This window comes from Perca flavescens, chromosome 12 (genome assembly GCF_004354835.1).
Source record: "Perca flavescens isolate YP-PL-M2 chromosome 12, PFLA_1.0, whole genome shotgun sequence".
Taxonomy (NCBI): Eukaryota; Metazoa; Chordata; class Actinopteri; order Perciformes; family Percidae; genus Perca; species Perca flavescens.
Window position 1 is genome coordinate 6688699 of NC_041342.1, and position 18561 is coordinate 6707259.

At 42.9% G+C, this 18561-nt stretch overlaps 1 protein-coding gene across 3 annotated transcripts in view; it reads right to left on the reverse strand.

Moving 5' to 3' along the window:
- LOC114564996 (rap guanine nucleotide exchange factor 4) overlaps positions 1-18561 on the reverse strand; it is a 42231-nt gene that overhangs the window by 16723 nt on the left and 6947 nt on the right. The window contains exons 1-6 of one of the 3 annotated variants that reach the window (XM_028592760.1): positions 18139-18215; positions 10654-10796; positions 8454-8542; positions 6936-7082; positions 931-1003; positions 389-447 (exon numbers count right to left, since the gene is read on the reverse strand). In XM_028592760.1, coding sequence (XP_028448561.1) covers positions 389-447; positions 931-1003; positions 6936-7082; positions 8454-8542; positions 10654-10796; positions 18139-18194 — 567 coding nt within the window. In that variant the 5' untranslated portion in view covers positions 18195-18215. Of the gene's footprint in view, positions 1-388; positions 448-930; positions 1004-6935; positions 7083-8453; positions 8543-10653; positions 10797-16911; positions 17133-18138; positions 18216-18561 lie in introns of those variants that run through there. The other 2 variants (XM_028592759.1, XM_028592761.1) reach the window with 2 other exon arrangements.

The window sequence follows — 18561 nt, forward strand, 5'->3', positions numbered from 1 at the left end:
TACTTTATTTTAGAATGGTTTGACACAGATTTTGCCTTTAACAAATATTGCACCCGCCCTGCGATTTGGATATTGCACTAGTCCATTTTGCGATATCGATAAAATTGCGATTAATAATAGTTTTTTCTCAACCTTGAATGCCCAGTCCACCCATATATTCTGACACTAGTAGTGAGGCGAACAGGAGTCCAAGATAAACGGAGATTGCCTGGCCCACAGCATATTGACCGGGAGTTTGCTTCATTCATGCTTTGTGTGCTGCGAGGAAGGGCACAGCTCTTCGAAACGTGCTGGCAGTTTGTTTAAAGGATTAAGTTCCTTCCTACTTCCTCCACAAATCCAAAACAGACCTTGAGGTTCCAAGCAGTGAGCCAGAGAGAGTATTTACCTTGTTGTTGTGAGCTTTGTTTGCAGAGTCCGAGTTCATGTTGTCTTTGTCTGCAAGTCCTGAGGAGGAAAAAAAAACACTGTCGTCAAGCTGGTTCAATTAAAGATTTTTAAAGGCTGCGGATACTTTTTTTTTATTCCAAAAACACAACCTATTCATTGTGTGGCTTAGATGCTAAATCATGCAGGGAGGCATGTTCTACTGCACAAGATATTCTGATAAACAGCAGGTGGGAAACGAGTATGACATCTATAGAAGGAAGCAGGAATACTTGAATGAAAGATGTTCAACAAAGTCTTCACTCCATAAAAGAAAAAGACAAAAATAAAGTGCTCCTTCTTCCTTTACAAGTTATAAAACTTATTTTACCACATTATACTCACTTATGAATACAACCTATTCAATATCGGACCTCTGTTTCACAATGCTACGTTACTATTTTTATTGTTTTATGTTGAACTATACACACAAACACACTGTTTCTTTCATTTCACTAGTGAGTGTGTGTGTGTGTGTGTGTGTGTGTGTGTGTGTGTGCGCACTGTCATTGTTGGATCCACTCTCCATAGCTCCATAAGGAGGTGCCAACAGTCCAGCCAAGCTCTGACGATACTTCTACAAGATAAAATACACATACACACACATACCAGAATCTGTGTCAATCTGTGTCAACATTTACATCTCTACTGTTATGATGTATGCTTATAAGACATCATCATCTGTTCAACATCAAAACCCATTACTTTTGTTTCGGTCTCACACACACACACACACACACACACACACAGTGTTAATTTTAAACACACAAGTGCAAATGCTCCTCAAAACAAAGCCCTTTGTACAACCAAGATCATTTACATGCAGAACAACTAACATTACATAACACACAAACACACACACACACACACACACACACACACACACACACACACACACACACACACACACACACAACAGCAGCATTCAAACCAGGGTAAAAGAGCATCCAATGCTGCTAAATATGTACAGACGCTGCTCTTACAGTGGTTAAGAATAACAAACTGTATTAGCATTTCTATAGCCAATGTGCCATTAGTCTTTATACATACAGAGAGAGAGAGAGAGAGAGCATCTGTTTGTCCTAAAGATACACCCACATCCCTGTCGACGTTTTTCTTGCACACAGACTAACATAACCAGGACCAAAATTGCTAAACAACTTCCTTTTGTGAAAACTGAAAAAATACAAGAAAACATGACAATACTATCCAGCCCCCATGCACACCACAGACTACACCGTGGTACAGTCGAGGCGACACACTCACCTGATGTAACACACTCAGACGCCTAATGCTGGAGGGATTGGAACCCCAGAGAGCTGCCCTCTGGTCCTTTACAACTCACACACACAAGCCACTGGATAGCATCCTGCTCAAAACAAGCTGCTCTCTTACTCCCTCTCTCCCTCTCTCCCTCTCGCTCTCTCACACACACACACACACACACACACACACACACACACACACACACACACACAGTCGCCCCAGTGTCTTTCTCAGTCTCTCCCTCTCCCTCTCTCGCTGTGATCCAGCCAAGAACCAAACCAATTTTCTCTCACAGGTTACCACGGTGATCTGAGTCTCTGTACGACTGAGCTACTCTAGTGGAGGAGGAGAAAAATGGGAGGGAAAGAGACATAGAAAGGAAGCAGAAGAGGCAAAGAAAGGAACAGTGAGGGAGGGATGGAGGGAGGATAGGAAGGAGGCTGGCAAGAGATGCAACATGGCCAACAGAGGAGAGAGGAAGTGGGCAGGAGAAGTGCAGAGCAGGTGAAAAGGGAAAGAAAGAGAGAAAGACTTGCAATACCAGCCTATACAGGCCAGGCCAACCATTCCACTGTTTGATATGCTGTATGTTTACACATATGGGCCAGAAACAACACGCTGTTCAACATTTACTCTGTGTTTATTTATTCGTCCCACTTTCACTGGGTGTTACAATTATGGAGCAGCGCTTTTTTTCTTTCATCCTTTCATCAAAAACATGACTGCATTCATCCTTTGGCTTTCTAGTCCTTGTCTCTCACTCACACTCACACGCACACACACACACACACACACACACACGCACACGCACACGCACACGCACACACACTTTTACTATGAGCTGAATAGGATTCAAAAGATTCATTCCTCAGGCTATGTTTTATGCTTTATGGCTACGGTCCTAAAATAGACAGCAGATAGGGAGACTGAGTGCACTTAGTTGAGAAACAAACACACTAAAAGCCCAATAACAAGATGGCACACACGCTTCAATGACCAACTGTTGTCTTATCTCACTTTTATATTGTCCTGTGCCATTAAATGGAGATATCACCTTTTATTAAACCCAATTTCTATTTATCTAGTAATAACAGTAGTGAAGGGGTCATTATTTTTTTCATAAATTGCAACAATGAATAGATAAATCTGTTTTATAATGATACAGAGTGCACAGAATTGAATCAAAATAGCATTTATCTTTAGAGAAATTGTAAACAGGAAAAACAATGCGTACATTTTTTTTTTAAGATTCTTTTTGGGGCATTTTAGGCCTTTACTTGTGACAGGACAGCTGAGCCATGAAAGGGGAGAGAGAGGGGGGAATGACATTCAGCAAAGGGCTGCAGGTCGGAAACCGAACCCACGGCTACCGCGTCGACGACTAAGCCTCTGTATATGGGCGTGTGCTCTACCAGGTGAGCTACCCAGGCGCCCGTGCCTACATTTTTAATTGAAAGTTTTTTTGTGTCTTTCACATCTTAGGACACCATCACTTAACAATGAGCTTCTTAAAATGTTTACCCGTGTATAACACATGGACAAGGTCAGCTACTAGAAACCCAGACCAAAACATGCCGCATGATTCCATCAATATTTAAAACACTGAAAGTCTGTGTGGATATCTGTCCACAGTGACTCATCAGAGCTGTAGTTAAAGTGTGATATACTTAACTTCATCACTGAGGGGAAACTCTGTTCCACATTACTGTAGCTAGTAGAAACAAAAGCCTACACTTTAAAAAAAAAAAAAAAAAAAAAAAAAAAAAAGAAGAAGAGTACTCCATTGTTTTCATTCTCAGATTTGTAGTTCCAACGGACGCCGACTCAACTGACATCACTTAAAGTGCTCATATTATGCTTTTTGGTCTTTTCCCTTTCCTTTATTGTGTCATATATCTTTTTTGTGCAGGTTATAGGTTTACAAAGTGAAAAGGCCCAAAGTCCACCCCAAAGGGACTTACCATCTCCAAAAGAAAACACTGTTCCCAAACTGCTCCAAACAGCTCTGCTCGCCTAGCTGCTAGCATGGCACGCCCTCATACTCTGCTTCTGACTGGCTAGTAGTCCTTACCTAGCTACTGCGCATGTGCGACTTCAACAAAGATGGAACAGAAGTGAGACGCCTCACTCTGTGGCTAAAACAGAGAGCTCAACACACAGGGAGAAAAGAGGAGCTGCATCAATGTGCAGTACAACATATATATGGCGTTTTTTGAAAATGAAACAATGTAAACCTATTCTGATAGAACCTCTAAATACAATTATGTACCTGAAAATAAGCATAATATGAACACTTTAAGGACATTTATCAGACTTCACACAGCTTCCCCTGGAGTCACAAAAGGCGTTATGCAACTTTTCCTGAATGTAGTCAGCAGACTGATGTGTAAAATCTGGGTTGTAAGAACAAGCGGCAGCATTTCTAGTCAATAGTGTGCATAAAGTTACAATCTCAGAGCTCTGTTTTGTTCCTTTTTGGCGGCACCTTTGGTAAAGAGGTACTGCAGTTTTTGCAGGTGTTTTTTTTGGATCTCACCTTCCCTTTCAACTGTTTTTCAAGTTTATTTGTCTGTAGCAGTGACTGTAAATATAGTCTGCCGTCAGGACTCTTTTGTTTGGCCATAGTAACCGCAGGGCTAGCAGAGACGGGGAAAAAAATAGTACGCCGCTTCACACACAAGTGAGTGGAAGAGCCAGTCTGTTGTGTTAGCTCTGCCTACCCTCTCGCAAAATTACGAATCCCACTATGGCCACGCCAAGACCCGCCCTACAAAGCAGCTCAATTGGTTGGGGTTAGGCATTTCCCCTCGAGTGGTTAAAGGTCCCATGACATGGTGCTCTTTGGATGCTTTTATATAGGCCTTAGTGGTCCCCTAATACTATATCTGAAGTCTCTTTTATATAGCCCTCAGTGGTCCCCTAATACTATATCTGAAGTCTCTTTTATATAGCCCTCAGTGGTCTCCTAATACTGTATCTGAAGTCTCTTTCCTGAAATTCAGCCTTGGTGCAGAATTATAGCCAATAGAGCCAGTCCCACAATGAGCTTTCCTTAGTATGTGCCATTTCTGTGTCTGTAGCTACTGAGGAGGAGAGGGGGAGGGGGGGCAAGGTGGAGGGTGGGGTGTGGCCTTGACCAACTGCCACTTTGCTCTTTGAAAGCCATGATGTCTCTCTCTCATGGGTGGGCCAAATACTCTGGGTGGGCAAAGCAGAGAAAGGGGAGGTAATCTTGCTCCTTATGACCTCATAAGGAGCAAGATTCCAGCTCGGCCCATCTGAGCTTTCATTTTCTCAAAGGCAGAGCAGGATACCCAGGGCTCGGTTTACACCTATCGCCATTTCTAGCCACCGGGGGACCATAGGCAGGCTGGGGGAACGCATATTAATGTTAAAAAACCTCACAAAGTGAAATTTTGCCATGGGACCTTTAAGATTAGGATAGCCCGTTGGTCAGGGGATAGGACCGGTACAAATCAGGTTAAGTTGCCTTGCGTAAGCATGGACGCCTGGCCAATAGTAGCTATTGAAGGGCGGGTCTTGGCGTGGCCATAGTGGGAGAAAATAATATTGCTACCCTCTCTTGTGGACCAACCACTTCTGGGTGATGAAAAACGCATCACTAACTGTGCACCGCTTGTTATTTTCCCCCGGAAAGTCGCCACAAACACCTAGTTGGTAATACTGCAAATGAAAGGGCTTAAATCAGTGGGCCATAGGCTCAATCACCATTGTGTTAACTCATTCGGCAATAGTGACTTAACAGACATTTATTTAAATACAAATATTTTAAAGATTATTACATTAAGGGAGTAAGGGCCTATCTTGCACCCAGCGCAATTGACTTTGTACACCGACGCATGTATTGTTCCTATTTTGCACCCGACGCTCAGCGGACTTTTCCCTCCACAGACTCACGTCGGTAAATTAGGGAATCAACTTGCGCTCCCGGGGACGGTTCAGCGAAAAGAGGAGGCGCCTAGGCAAATCCGCCATTATAACAGCAATCTGCCCACGGAACAAGCGCGCCTGCTTTTAATGGGAAATGTGAGATAACGCTCTGATTGGTTTATTGCACGTTATGCCCAAACCACACCTATGAGTAATGTAGCTACTTCAGACCAACCCATTTTAGATTTGAGTCATTTATCCCGCTTGTATAATAGCAACAGCACCCGAGAAAAACTAAACTGATTTAGAATCTCACTAATTTGGATTTGACATCACAAAATAAAAGACCTAACAACAGGGCAGCCACGTGTAGTCTTCAGGTGCCGACTGTGAAGCTACAGTAAACTGGTCCACGCTCGACGAGGAGGCCCACGAAGAGGCAAATACTACGATGCCAACTCTCAAAGAGGACACCAGCGTCCGGGTCAGAGCCATGTTACTGATGCTGATTCTTCCAACTTGTAAGATACAGTCTCTGTTTGCAATATTGGATATATCAGCAGACTGTGACTTTTTATATTTGGGTCATCTAAGTCATAATTCCCCTCCTAGGTGAGATGTGTTTTATTGATGGAAGTTATATCTGCAGCATACCAATATCAGCCAGGAATATCAATACTCCCAGTGTTATGACCTTTTCACGATTAACCCCAAAAGGAGAGCTGCAGCATCTGTCTGCACTGTTTTTGCTTTTTTATGTGAACCATATGTACTGCAAGTTAATCCCAACGCTAATCCACAGATATTTATGCTTTATTTTATATATATATATATTTTTATTATCAAAATAGTCCATTTTGAGGTGTCTCTTACCTCTTCCTTACTACTGTAACACAATCAGAATGTGTTGACACAAGGGATCCCTGCACTTAGCACTTTTAGATTCCCACCACACTGCCAGTGCCTGCACTAAACATATAACACATACTGTAAATTGCTCTTAGTGCCTCATCCCTTTGTCCTGTACACCTCTCTCTCTCTCTCTCTCTCTCTCTCTCTCTCTCTCTCTCTCTCTCTCTCTCTCTCTCTCTCTCTCTCTCTCTCTCTCTCTCTCTCTCTCTCTCTCTCTCTCTCTCTCTCTCTCTCTCTCTCTCTCTCTCTCTCACCTGAGGTGCATGTCTAATAGGTGGAGCAGAAGGCACTGTTATGGTGGACAGCCCTCTTGTGGTTAAAAGCACAATTACAGTGGAAAGTTGTCTGAAAATTTTCCAAGATGGAAAGCTTTAGGCACGCTACTCAGACAGAGTTCATGCTGAATCATGCAGTTCCAGCTCATACGGTTTGTGTCTCACCTCCCAGAGGCTCTTGAATTCCCTCTGCTCGATACGGAGCAGCTCGCTGGTCTCTCTGCTGACAATGGTAGCGTGGCGTGGTGTGTTGTCCAGGATGGACTCCCCGAACGCTGTACCGATCCCCAGTGTGCAGATAGTGACTGCATCCTGCACACAAACACAACAGATTTGTTTCAAATACTGCTTGTTAGAGCACTTAATGTGTGGGAGCCAATAATGTGCTTAAATAAGCTAAAAGGAGTCCTTCCACACAGGAGTAATGGTCAAATATACTGCTTTGACACTGCTGGGGCTGTGACAAGCCATTCTTTTCATAATCAATTGAACTGCATTACATTTATGATTTATTGTTTGGTCTGTATAAGATCAGAAAACAGTTCAAATGCCAATCGCAGTTTCCAAGAGCCCAGGAGGATGTCATCGTCTTGCTTTGTCCGACTAACAGTCCAAAACCCACAAATATTAAATTGACTAACATGTTAAGACAAAAGATGACAAAAACAATGAATCGGTTATCAAAATTGTTGATTCATTTTCTGACTAATCGTCACACTAAACATAAACACAACACAGCAGTAGCTAAGAGATATATCAAAAGGTTCACTTTATAAAAACAGACAAACATGAAGAGCAGACAGATTAATATATGGTAAATGATGCAAATAGATTCAAATATGAGGGACTGGTAAACGAAGGAAAATATCTCTGGGTGCTGTATATAATTGGACAGGCTAGGTACACACACACACACACACACACACACACACACACACACACACACACACACACACACACCCCTCTGGTTTAGACTAGTATTCTACTGCTATAGAAACCTTTTCAGCTGTCCAAACTGACATTTTAAATATAGCCACAGAAACTGGGCCACCAATGGCACTTTAGAGCTACATACTGTACATGAAAAGGACGTTTCACAATAGAGGGGCTTCTAATCTCCGTCTTTAAACTGGGAACAAATCCTCTCTCTCTCTCTCTCTCTCTCTCTGTCTCTCTGTCTCTCTGTCTCTCTTCTCCTCTTTCTGTGCAGAATGACCCTATTTCCACACTCTGTCATAAGGGGGATGACATGCAGCGGAAAGCACAATTCTCAATGGACTTGTCTTCTGTGCTGTGGCAGCTTTGCTCTGGCATATTTAAGCAGTGAGACAGGCATGAGCTCATGTACTGGGACTGTACTGGTCAGCATGGAAGAGAGTCGCACAGGAACCAGCTGACACGAGGAGCACTTGTACAGCAGAGCAGCCAGGATCCTGACAGCCAAGGTTACGATAAAAGAAATAATACAAGAGGAAAATGGCAGCCATGAAAAAGAATGCATCTTCATAAAAACAGAAAGGAGATTACCGAATGCACCCCGCAGTGTCCATGATTTAAGATTCAAATCATTATTCATTCATTCATTTGTGATTCACATGATTTGCAGGCAACACAGAACAGACACAAAGTGAAACTAAGCAAGTAGTTATGTATGAAGCTCCAATCTGACTTAAACTCTCTTACCTGGTGGTTTGCTGTTTCTGACACTTTGACATCCAGAGAACCAGACAGGACTGCGTACCAGCTGGTGCCTATGTCCCCTTGTCGAAACACTGTGCACAGAAAAATACATTAAACACTATAGGGTGCTGAGAAAAAAAAAAATAATAATAAATATATAAATATATATATATATATATATATATATATATATATATATAGAGAGAGAGAGAGAGAGAGAGACTTATTGGTTTGCTCCAAGTTGTATTTCTTAATACACAAAGTTTATTTTCCAAAAATGGAGAAAGTCTTTTTCAAAACATCTTTGCGTTACTGTGATACTAGTCTGTATCCTTGACGTTCCACTTCCGGGATTGCGCCGTTGCCGACGGATGTCTCCGGGCCTTTCTTTGTGTTGGCATTCTAAACTCCGGTGGATTTCTGAGGACTATGGTTAACTGCTCCTCAGATCTCTGCAGGGTAAATCCAGACAGCTAGCTAGACTATCTGTCCAGTCTGAGTTTTCTGTTTGCACGACTAAAACTACTTTTGAATGTACACATGTTCCACCAAAACAAGTTCCTTCCTGAGGCTAGTTTGCAGAGGCACCGTGGCTCTGTCCGGCGTTAAGCACCGCCCAAGACATTTGTGATTGGTTTAAAGAAATGCCAATAAACCAGAGCACATTTTTCTCCCATCCTGGAATGCTTTGTGGACTAGCCAGACCCTCCTCCACAGCGCTGTGGAGGAAGGTCTGGCAAAGCGAGACTAGTGTGATTCAAATCCAAAAGGTCCTAAATAAGTGGCCGGTTGGCTCAGTTGGTGGAGCGGGCGCACATATGCAGAGGTTTGTTCTTCGGTGCAGAGGGTCTGGGATTCGGGTCCGACCTGTGAAGGTTTTCCTGCATGTCTTCCCCCCTCTCTCTCCCCTTTCATATCTCAGCTTTCCTATCTAATAAAGGCAAAAAATGCCCCAAAAATTAACATCAGTATGCTGGATAGTCCTAGCCTCGTGAGACCGTCCTGATCTCGCGAGCTCCAGTTTTCCACTCGCAGATCAGTCTGGCATCTTGAGATAGAGAAAAAAATGGTTGCCAAACAACCAGGCCAATCAGCGTTGGTTTTGAGGTGGGTTAGGTGGTGATAGACAGATGGTTTATCCAATCAGCTAACCAGTATTTTCAGACAGCGGTCTGGGAACCTGAAATGGTGTCTTTTATTCCTAAATTCTCGTTACACAAACGGCAAATCTCCTTTACCGACATGTTGCTTGCTTGCTGAGCTAACGAGCTATGCTTTGCCTGCAGCAGCAAGGGCGGGCTTGTGGTTGTATTTTCATACGCTTCGTGGATCTGATTGGTTGATTTGGCCCGTCTATCACCAACATAGGTGATAGACAGATGGTTCATCCAATCAGCTAACCAGTATTTTCGCCCCTTCCCAAAAGTTCTCCAACGGAAAGTTCCCAGAAGGATATGCCGAGCAAATGTGAAGCAATCCATCTGGCGTAGTCAGGTTAGGATAGTCCAGTATAATAAGGAGAATTTAAATAATGCTTTATATATTATGTGGATAGTCACTTTTTCCCAAGTGGTAGACATTTTTTTTTTATTATATATGCTTAACTAAAAAGGAAATGCCCACTGTAAGTTTAAACAAAAACAACAATACAAAGGTTTAGCGCTGAAACAACTGGTTTGTAACTGGTTTATTTATTGATAAAGAGAACAATCTCTATAAGTCATTTATTAAGCAAAAATGCCAGACCTCCACTGGACAACAAAAAACATTTAAAATAGACAAACCAATGAAGCTAAAAAGTAATTGACAGATTAAGCGTAAATTCCGTAATCATTAGTTGCAGCCATACAGAGGCATCTCATCCATATACTATGAACATGTTAAAAAAGGGACTGCGTAATGTGTGTGGAGTGGTGTGTACACGTGAGTTACAATGATAACAGTACCAATTCCAATGCATCACATTTTAAACAGTCTTAAGAAACAGGAAAGCAATCTTCTGCAGCACGACTGACATATAATAAGAACATACACTGTATAATGATGCTTTGCTTTAGAGAGCTAATCTGAGCAGGACAGCATCAAAAGCAAATATTGTCCTACACAAAACCACAACCGTACTGTTTTATAATCCAAATGCATTGATAGGTTGGAGGTGTGTGTGTGTGTGTGTGTGTGTGTGTGTGTGTGTGTGTGTACATACACGTGATGCCTTTCTCCAGGCATTCATAGAAGGCACATGCGCAGATCTGCAGTAAGAGCGGAGGTGGGAACCTGTGGAAGGCTTTGACCTCTCTCAGTCTGGTCAGAATAATGTCCACATCCTCTCCCGAGCGCTCCGAGGGCCTGTGCAGAGAAGAACCATCATTAGATCTAACATTAGGTGTTAAACTAACCATTTCAGTGGTTTTTCATCTTCTGGCCTACTTCTTACCTACAGTGGGGGAAATAAGTATTTGACCCCTTGCTGATTTTGCAGGTTTGCCCACTTACAAAGAATGCAAAAATCTTATTATAATTTATTATAATATTATAAATAATAATATTATTATAATTTTAATCATATGTACATTCTAACAGTGAAAGACAGAATCCCAAAGAAAATTCCAGAAAATCACATCATATAAATTTATTAAAATTGATAACCATCTGATGAGGAAAAACAAGTATTTGACCCCCTGGACAAACAGCATGTTAATATTTTGTAGAAAAGCCATTATTGGCCAGCACAGATGTCAAACGGTTTTTATAGTTGGTGACAAGGTTTGTGCACATTTCGGCAGGGATGTTGGCCCACCTCCCCTGCAGACAGCCTCCAAATCATTCAGGTTCCGAGGTTGTCGCCTGGCAACTCGAATTTTAAGCTCCCTCAAAGATTTTCAATCGATTCAGGTCTGGAGACTGGCTAGGCCACTCCAGAACCTTGATGTGCTTCTTCTTCAGCCACTCTTTTGTTGCTTTGGCGGTGTGCTTAGGGTCGTTGTCGTGCTGAAACACCCATCCTCGACCCATCTTCAGCTCTCTCACTGAGGGAAGGAGATGTCGGTCCAGAATTCCACGATACATGGCCCCGTCCATCCTCCCCTCAATACGATGGAGTTGTCCCGTCCCCTTGGCTGAAAAGCACCCCCAAAGCATGATGTTGCCACCACCATGCTTGACGGTGGGGATGGTGTTCTTTGGGTTGTACTCGGTGTTCTTTGCCCTCCAAACACGACGAGTTGAGTTGAGGCCAAAAAGTTCTATTTTGGTCTCATCTGACCACATCACCTTCTTCCAGGCCTCTTCTGAGTCGTCCAGGTGGTGAATGGCGAACTTCATGCGGGCCTGTACATGTCTCTTCTTGAGCAGGGGGACCTTGCGTGCGCTGCAGGATTTCAATCCATGACGGCGTAGTGTGTTACCAACCGTTTCTTTTGTAACTGTGGTCCCAGCTGCCTTCAGTTGATTCATCAGTTCCCCCCTTGTGGTTTTGGGATGATTCCTCACCGTTCGCATGATCAGGGACACCCCACGAGGCAAGATCTTGTGTGGAGGCCCAGACCAAGGGAGGTTGGCGGTGGTGTGGTGCTTCTTCCATTTCGTGATAACTGCACCGACAGTTGATCTTTTCTCTCCAAGTTGCTTTCCGATTCTCTTGTAGCCCATCCCAGCCTTGTGCAGATCAACAATCTTATCCCTGATGTCCGTAGAAAGCTCTTTGGTCTTGCCCATGGTGGTGATGTTGGATGCTGGTTGTTTGGGTGTTTACAGGTGTCTTTTATACAGGTAACGAGGTGAGGCAGGTGTATTTGATGTAGATAATTGGTTCGGATTGGGGCTGTGTCTTAAAGAAAGACTAACTGGCTTGTAGGAGCCAGAATACTTGCTGTTTGTCCAGGGGGTCAAATACTTGTTTTTCCTCATCAGATGGTTATCAATTTTAATAAATTCATATGATGTGATTTTCTGGAATTTTCTTTGGGATTCTGTCTTTCACTGTTAGAATGTACATATGATTAAAATTGTAGATTTTTGCATTCTTTGTAAGTGGGCAAACCTGCAAAATCAGCAAGGGGTCAAATACTTATTTCCCCCACTGTAACTGCAAAACTATTTTAAACTAAATGAATTAACCACATGATGACTGTGATGGATCATCTATCTCAAGAGAGTCCCTTTCAGCATTGAGGGTTAGAAATCAATCAAAAACCTAGAGTATGCGGTTAACGGTTAACAGTAACGTTAAATATTTGTAATTAGCAGTTAATGGACGAAAACATGAAAAATTGGTTGGTATTGTCCTTTCCTATGTATTTGTGTGTGTGAGTGTGTGTGTGTGTGTGTGTGCATTGTTTCATTTTTCAGCCTTGTGTCTTAGCAATAACAGTGGAGAGCTGCAGGCGTTACTTCTCTTGGCTCAGACCCCCCACAGGGTGTTGATGTAAGATCTCATTTGTACTGCTATTTCTAATATGCTTAAATCTGAGCACACACACACACACACACACACACACACACACACACACACACACACACACACACACACACACACACACACACACACACACACACACACACACACACACACACACACACACACAGAAGTTTGATCCGAGAGCTTAAACATTCTGTTCTGCGATGCGGTGGAGGAAAACTACAGAGCCAAAATGTCTCAGAGTAACACACTCTGCAATTAACACCTTTCATTTACTTATTTTCCTTTGCTAGTGACTCATCCTGCACATGTGTGTGTGTGTGTGTGTGTGTGTGTGTGTGTGTGTGTGTGTGTGTGTGTGTGTGTGTGTGTGTGTGTGTGTGTGTGTGTTCATACAGAATAGCTAATGCACTGTGGGCTTCTTCCTTCACAGGCGAGAGGCTGTCTTCCCTCTCTCCTCCTTCAGCTCCTTCCTCTTCCCTTGCTCCCAGATCTCTTTTCTTTGTCTGCCTCCACTAAACATTTCTCATAATCTCCATCCGCTTTTCTCCTCTCTCAAGACTTGCAAGTTCCTCTCAGGAACATGATAAGCAACATGGATGAGAACAAATGACCCTCTTTCTACTAGAAGCTACCCATTTTCTCCTCTCCATTACTGGCACCTCCTCTTTTGCCTTTATCCATTAAGTCCCACCGCTAACGCACCCGCACTCACCATCCTCCCATTATTATCCCTTTATTTCTGCTTTGCAAGCTCACAGGCAACGATGACTCCACTTTGAACCACACGCATATGTACACACAGAGGTAAACACACATATATGTGTGTCCCCGAGCAGTAGTAGATTGTCCTCCGCAGCCAGGACAGTACTCCCAGATAAACACAGACTTAGCCTAAAGTGCTGCACTGCACAACACATCTTCCAGTCCCACATCTGCCACATGCTCAGGGCCATTACAGATGGGTCTATGCTTTCTCTCTGTCTTTTAATCCCTTTTTTTTGTCTCTGACTCATCCTCCCATCATGCTCCTACTGCCTGCGTATTGGCCCTCTGTGCGAGTCATATCCCAGTGTAGGCTGGGTTAATGGTTTAGACAGGTGGACTCCCACACGCTGCAATTGGGAGAGACAGGGAGGTTAACTCTGCAGGGTTGAGTGGGCAACTCTGCAGCATCACCCTTCACCTATCCGTCCACTCCAAACTGTTAAGGTCCGTTGAATCCTTGTTCGCTCGCCCCGTTCTCTTTGTCATTGTCCTGTGCTTGCTCGCTCCCCGCCTGTCCAGAGGAATCTGCCTCCCCTGTTGGTGGGAGACGGATGTGACCTGAGAGCTGTTCACCTTATCCCACTCTCCATCCATCCCTCTAGTCTCTCTTCCCCTGACTTCTCTCTCTCCCCCCCCCATTCATGTCAGTATAGATCTCCGCTTTAAACCACAAAATATGGCCACCTATGCGCACACGCAGGATTTCCAAATCAACTGTCACTCTGAAGAGAAAACCGAGAGACACCAGAAGGTTCTGCGGATCCATCTGGGGGTTCACACATCTGAATAAGTTCTTCAAAAAACAACCAGATTATGCAAATATTTTGCCAGAGCCACATGACATGTGCACAGAGTTTCCGACTTTGGGCCGCCCCATCTCTGTGTCCGGCGGAAGCATGCCTATCAAACATGATACAAGTTTGGATGATATGTGATTATTCTAGAGCAATTATGGGCTACTCCTATTTATGCAAACACAACAGCAAAAATAAAACTATTATTTTGTTCCTCCAGAGGGACAGTTTAGCCAAAAAGGGCAAATGGGCTTAGGCCTGTTGCTCGGGCAACTTTATCCCATCCTTGACACAGCTCTTTCAACTCCTATCTGCATTACTGCTAAAAACCTGAGATCCTGTTAGAAACACTGAATATTAAATCAGCATAAGCACAGCTCAGTTTACAGTGTGTGTGTGTGTGTGTGTGTGTGTGTGTGTGTGTGGACTATGCCGTCTATAACCTGCCTGGCCCAAAACAAATCTCATCTCACATACTTCACACTCACCGGCAATAAATGTCTTTGGACAGATATATTAAAGACAGTCGTAGCTTAACCTCTGTCTTTCTTTTAGCGGACCCCCTCTCCTCGCCTCTTTCCCTTAACATCAACACTTACTGTAGATGAAAGCTCCCAAACACACACACACACACACACACACACACACACACACACACACACACACACTCAGACAGACACCCACACTGATGGATATTGATTGAATGAGGAGGTGCATAGCTGAGGAGCACTGAGTGCTCGACAATAAGGTCCTGTCCAGTCTAATCTTACGACCCTGGCTGCCCTTACTGACACTGCCTACTGCTGCATAGCTGCTGCATTGGGTTTAAGGCAGGGCTGGGCGATATGGAGAAAATCAAATATCACAATATTCTTGACTAAACACCTCAATATCGATATTGCGACGATATTGTAGGACTGACAATTGGTGCTTTCACTAAATATTTACACAATGAGATTTGTGACAAATAATCAGTAATGTGGATATAATGACTAAGTGGTTAAAGGCAAATAATAGAACAGCTAGAACAGTCTGGTAAGTTCAGAAAATGACATCACTTACTCACTCTACTGTAATGCAGCCTTTAAAACCAGGAAAAGACACCACCTATGACATATTACAATATCCAAAATCTTAGAAGATATCTACTCTCATATCACAATATCGATATATATCGATATAATATAGATATATTGCCCAGCCCTAGTTTAAGACAGACAGTATGGTAGCGTGCGGTTTAGTTTGATTGACTGTAAACATTACAGCACAGTAAGAGTCACACCCCTCTCACAATGACTTTGTCTTGTGTTACCCGATTCTCAACAACCAACATCAAATTACACTCAATTAACGCTGAAACAATAAGTCAACTAATCGATTACTCAATCAACAGAAACTTAATTGGCACATTTGTTTTTAAATTTTAAATTCAATTTAATATGAAAATAATCGCTAGTTGCAGCCCTATGCACTTCCTTCCACGAATGACAAAATACAGCAGCACATTGTATTTACACAATGCATCCAGTCTTCTTACAGGTGAGGATGGGAAGACAAGATGGTAGCTTCAGGTTGCCAATAGTAACGTGGGGATGTGTCATAGTGAGGTGTGTACACTATGTGTGGGTGTGAGCTGTGGGGCGCATGGCTAATGAATTGCTGCTTGTTTTAGGTGTGAGGTGCATTATCTATACAGCAATTAGTGTATATCTGCCCTTTCATCGTCTATTTTTATTCAAGACCTCTCCCCCCTTATGCATGCAGCATGGGACTTGTAATGCTAACTGGCATAACTGGACAGATACAGTATGGACTAAAAGGTTTTTGCAGCTTCTGGATTATGAGGAGTTGTTAATAGGCTACATATTCTGTAATTGGCTGTTCTAACCTGTTCAGTCAGATCAGACAAATACAGTCTCACATGCAGCACTGTGGCAAGAAAAAATGGAAGTGGGGGGGAAAAAAACCAATGCACTGACCTGCCTCTCATTTATTATGAGAACATCACTATAACATCCACGCCACAGTAGTATTTTAAAAATGTATGGCAATTTGAGTTCTGCAAACAGACATAAACCATGTGCGTCTCATTAGGCATTTATCAGAGCCATGCAGTGCAGAGACATCGGTGAACCGCGAAGCCACCAACGCCTTTTTGACCGTGCAGATAAAAAAATAAAAAAATACAGGACCTTTTTTTTTTTTATGGGTGTATATTGTTATGCACTGCAGCCTTTACCATCACTGCATGAAGGGTATATACATTCACTGGAAATGACAGTAACCTACCACAGGCTTAAAAACAAGGCGTATCACGCTATTATTGCACACTCACACACAGTGCACACGCAGCGATCGCCGGTTGCGATGGATCACGTTGCCGCGGATGAATGAAAGAGAGGTTGAGAAAACACAATCGTTGCCGTGTGTGACTGTGAACGCACGGCGTGGAAAGTGTGTCTCGTGGAGTGTATTCACCCACCTTTTATCCAGACAGCAGATCCACTCCGCCGACGGAGACGTGTGCACCGCGACCATCTTCCCCGGTCGTGTGTCGGTGAACGCCGCGATGCTACCGGAGGAGGCTTCCCGGTTGTGTCGGTGGTCGTTAATGAATGTGAGCTCGGGCTGCGCCCCCCTCCCCGCCCCTGTACGTGGAGCTGCCTCACTCAACCACAGGCGGCTGCTGCTGCTGTCGCTGTGTTCACCATGGCATGCAGATGACTTGTGTCAGTCTGTCTGCATTTATGGGCTTTTTAAGGGCAACAGGAACTGCCTGTTGTTGCAATTAAAATAATAATAATAATAATAATAATAATAATAAGGATAGAATAATAGAATATATTATCAGGTCAAGTTCATTCTAAAGAGAATGGGTTTCATAGAACATGGGAGCCTTTTATGTCCTACATCAGTGGTGTAGGCTAGTCTAACGTATTGTAGTGGGTGTACTGTACTGTGCATAAGCCAGAATCTGCCTTTGGGGGAGGAGGGGGCCATATTATAGTGTGTGTGTGGGGGGCGTCTCTGGGTGTCCTCCCCCAGGGAAGTTTTAAGCATCAACGAATTCATTTACTGTACACTTTTATGCACCAATTTACTGTGGAAATGCCTTCATTTATGTGAAGAAAACAAACACAGATGACAATTCATATCAAAAATATAATGGAAAGTATGTTGTTATGTATCACTGGGCTTTTTTGAAGTGGATATATGGAAATCCTGGAGCTTTCTTACCTGCATATCACATAGACTACACCACTGTCCTGCATTGGAATGGATATTTCTACTACTCTGACCATGGGGTTAATGGAGGACTAAATTCTGTATGTACGTCTATGTCTATGTCTATATATATATATATATATATATATATATATATATATATATATATATATATATATATATATATATATATAGTGGCATATACAGTGTGCCTGAGTCTACCTGAGTCATTACGTTTTGTCTATTTCTGCTTGTTTTTTGTTCAGGGCTGCCCCTGAAAGTGTTGAAAATCAATAAACATATATTAAAAAAGGTCAGTTGTAGTATATGTTAGCCAAATATAGGACATACAGTGCTCAGAAGTACAATTTAGGCCTGCTGTTGGGTATTCAGTAATCACGTTAAAAGGTAGACAATATCAACAAACTAAACTATATTGGATCAAATATTTCATGTGCTTTCAGAGAATATGTATATGGCCTACCATTGGTGTGCACATGGGTGGAGAGTGCATGGCAGCTTGAAAGTGCCCCCTGTCATTCTGGTCAGCCCTAATGCCTCTCTGGTTAGCCCAGATGTAGTCTCGCAGTGCCAGATCTTACTCCGCGGCGCTGTGCAGCTACGGTGGCTCTGCAAAATAGTCTCAGGAAGGAACTTGTTTTGGTATTAATGTGAGCTATCTAAATGAGCTGGATACATGGTTAAACATCATTTCCTGTGGGTGACCTGCTGACATAGGGCACTGTGTTGTCTTTTGATCAGCTCAGAGTGAAGTACAATGTCCCGCAGAATAACTTTTTTAGGTATTTGCAAATACGCAGTTTCATTCTTTCTAATGCTAAGTTGTAAGTTGACTTCTGGGAAATTGATGTTATATTCAAAAAAAATCTAACTCTTACTCCCATCA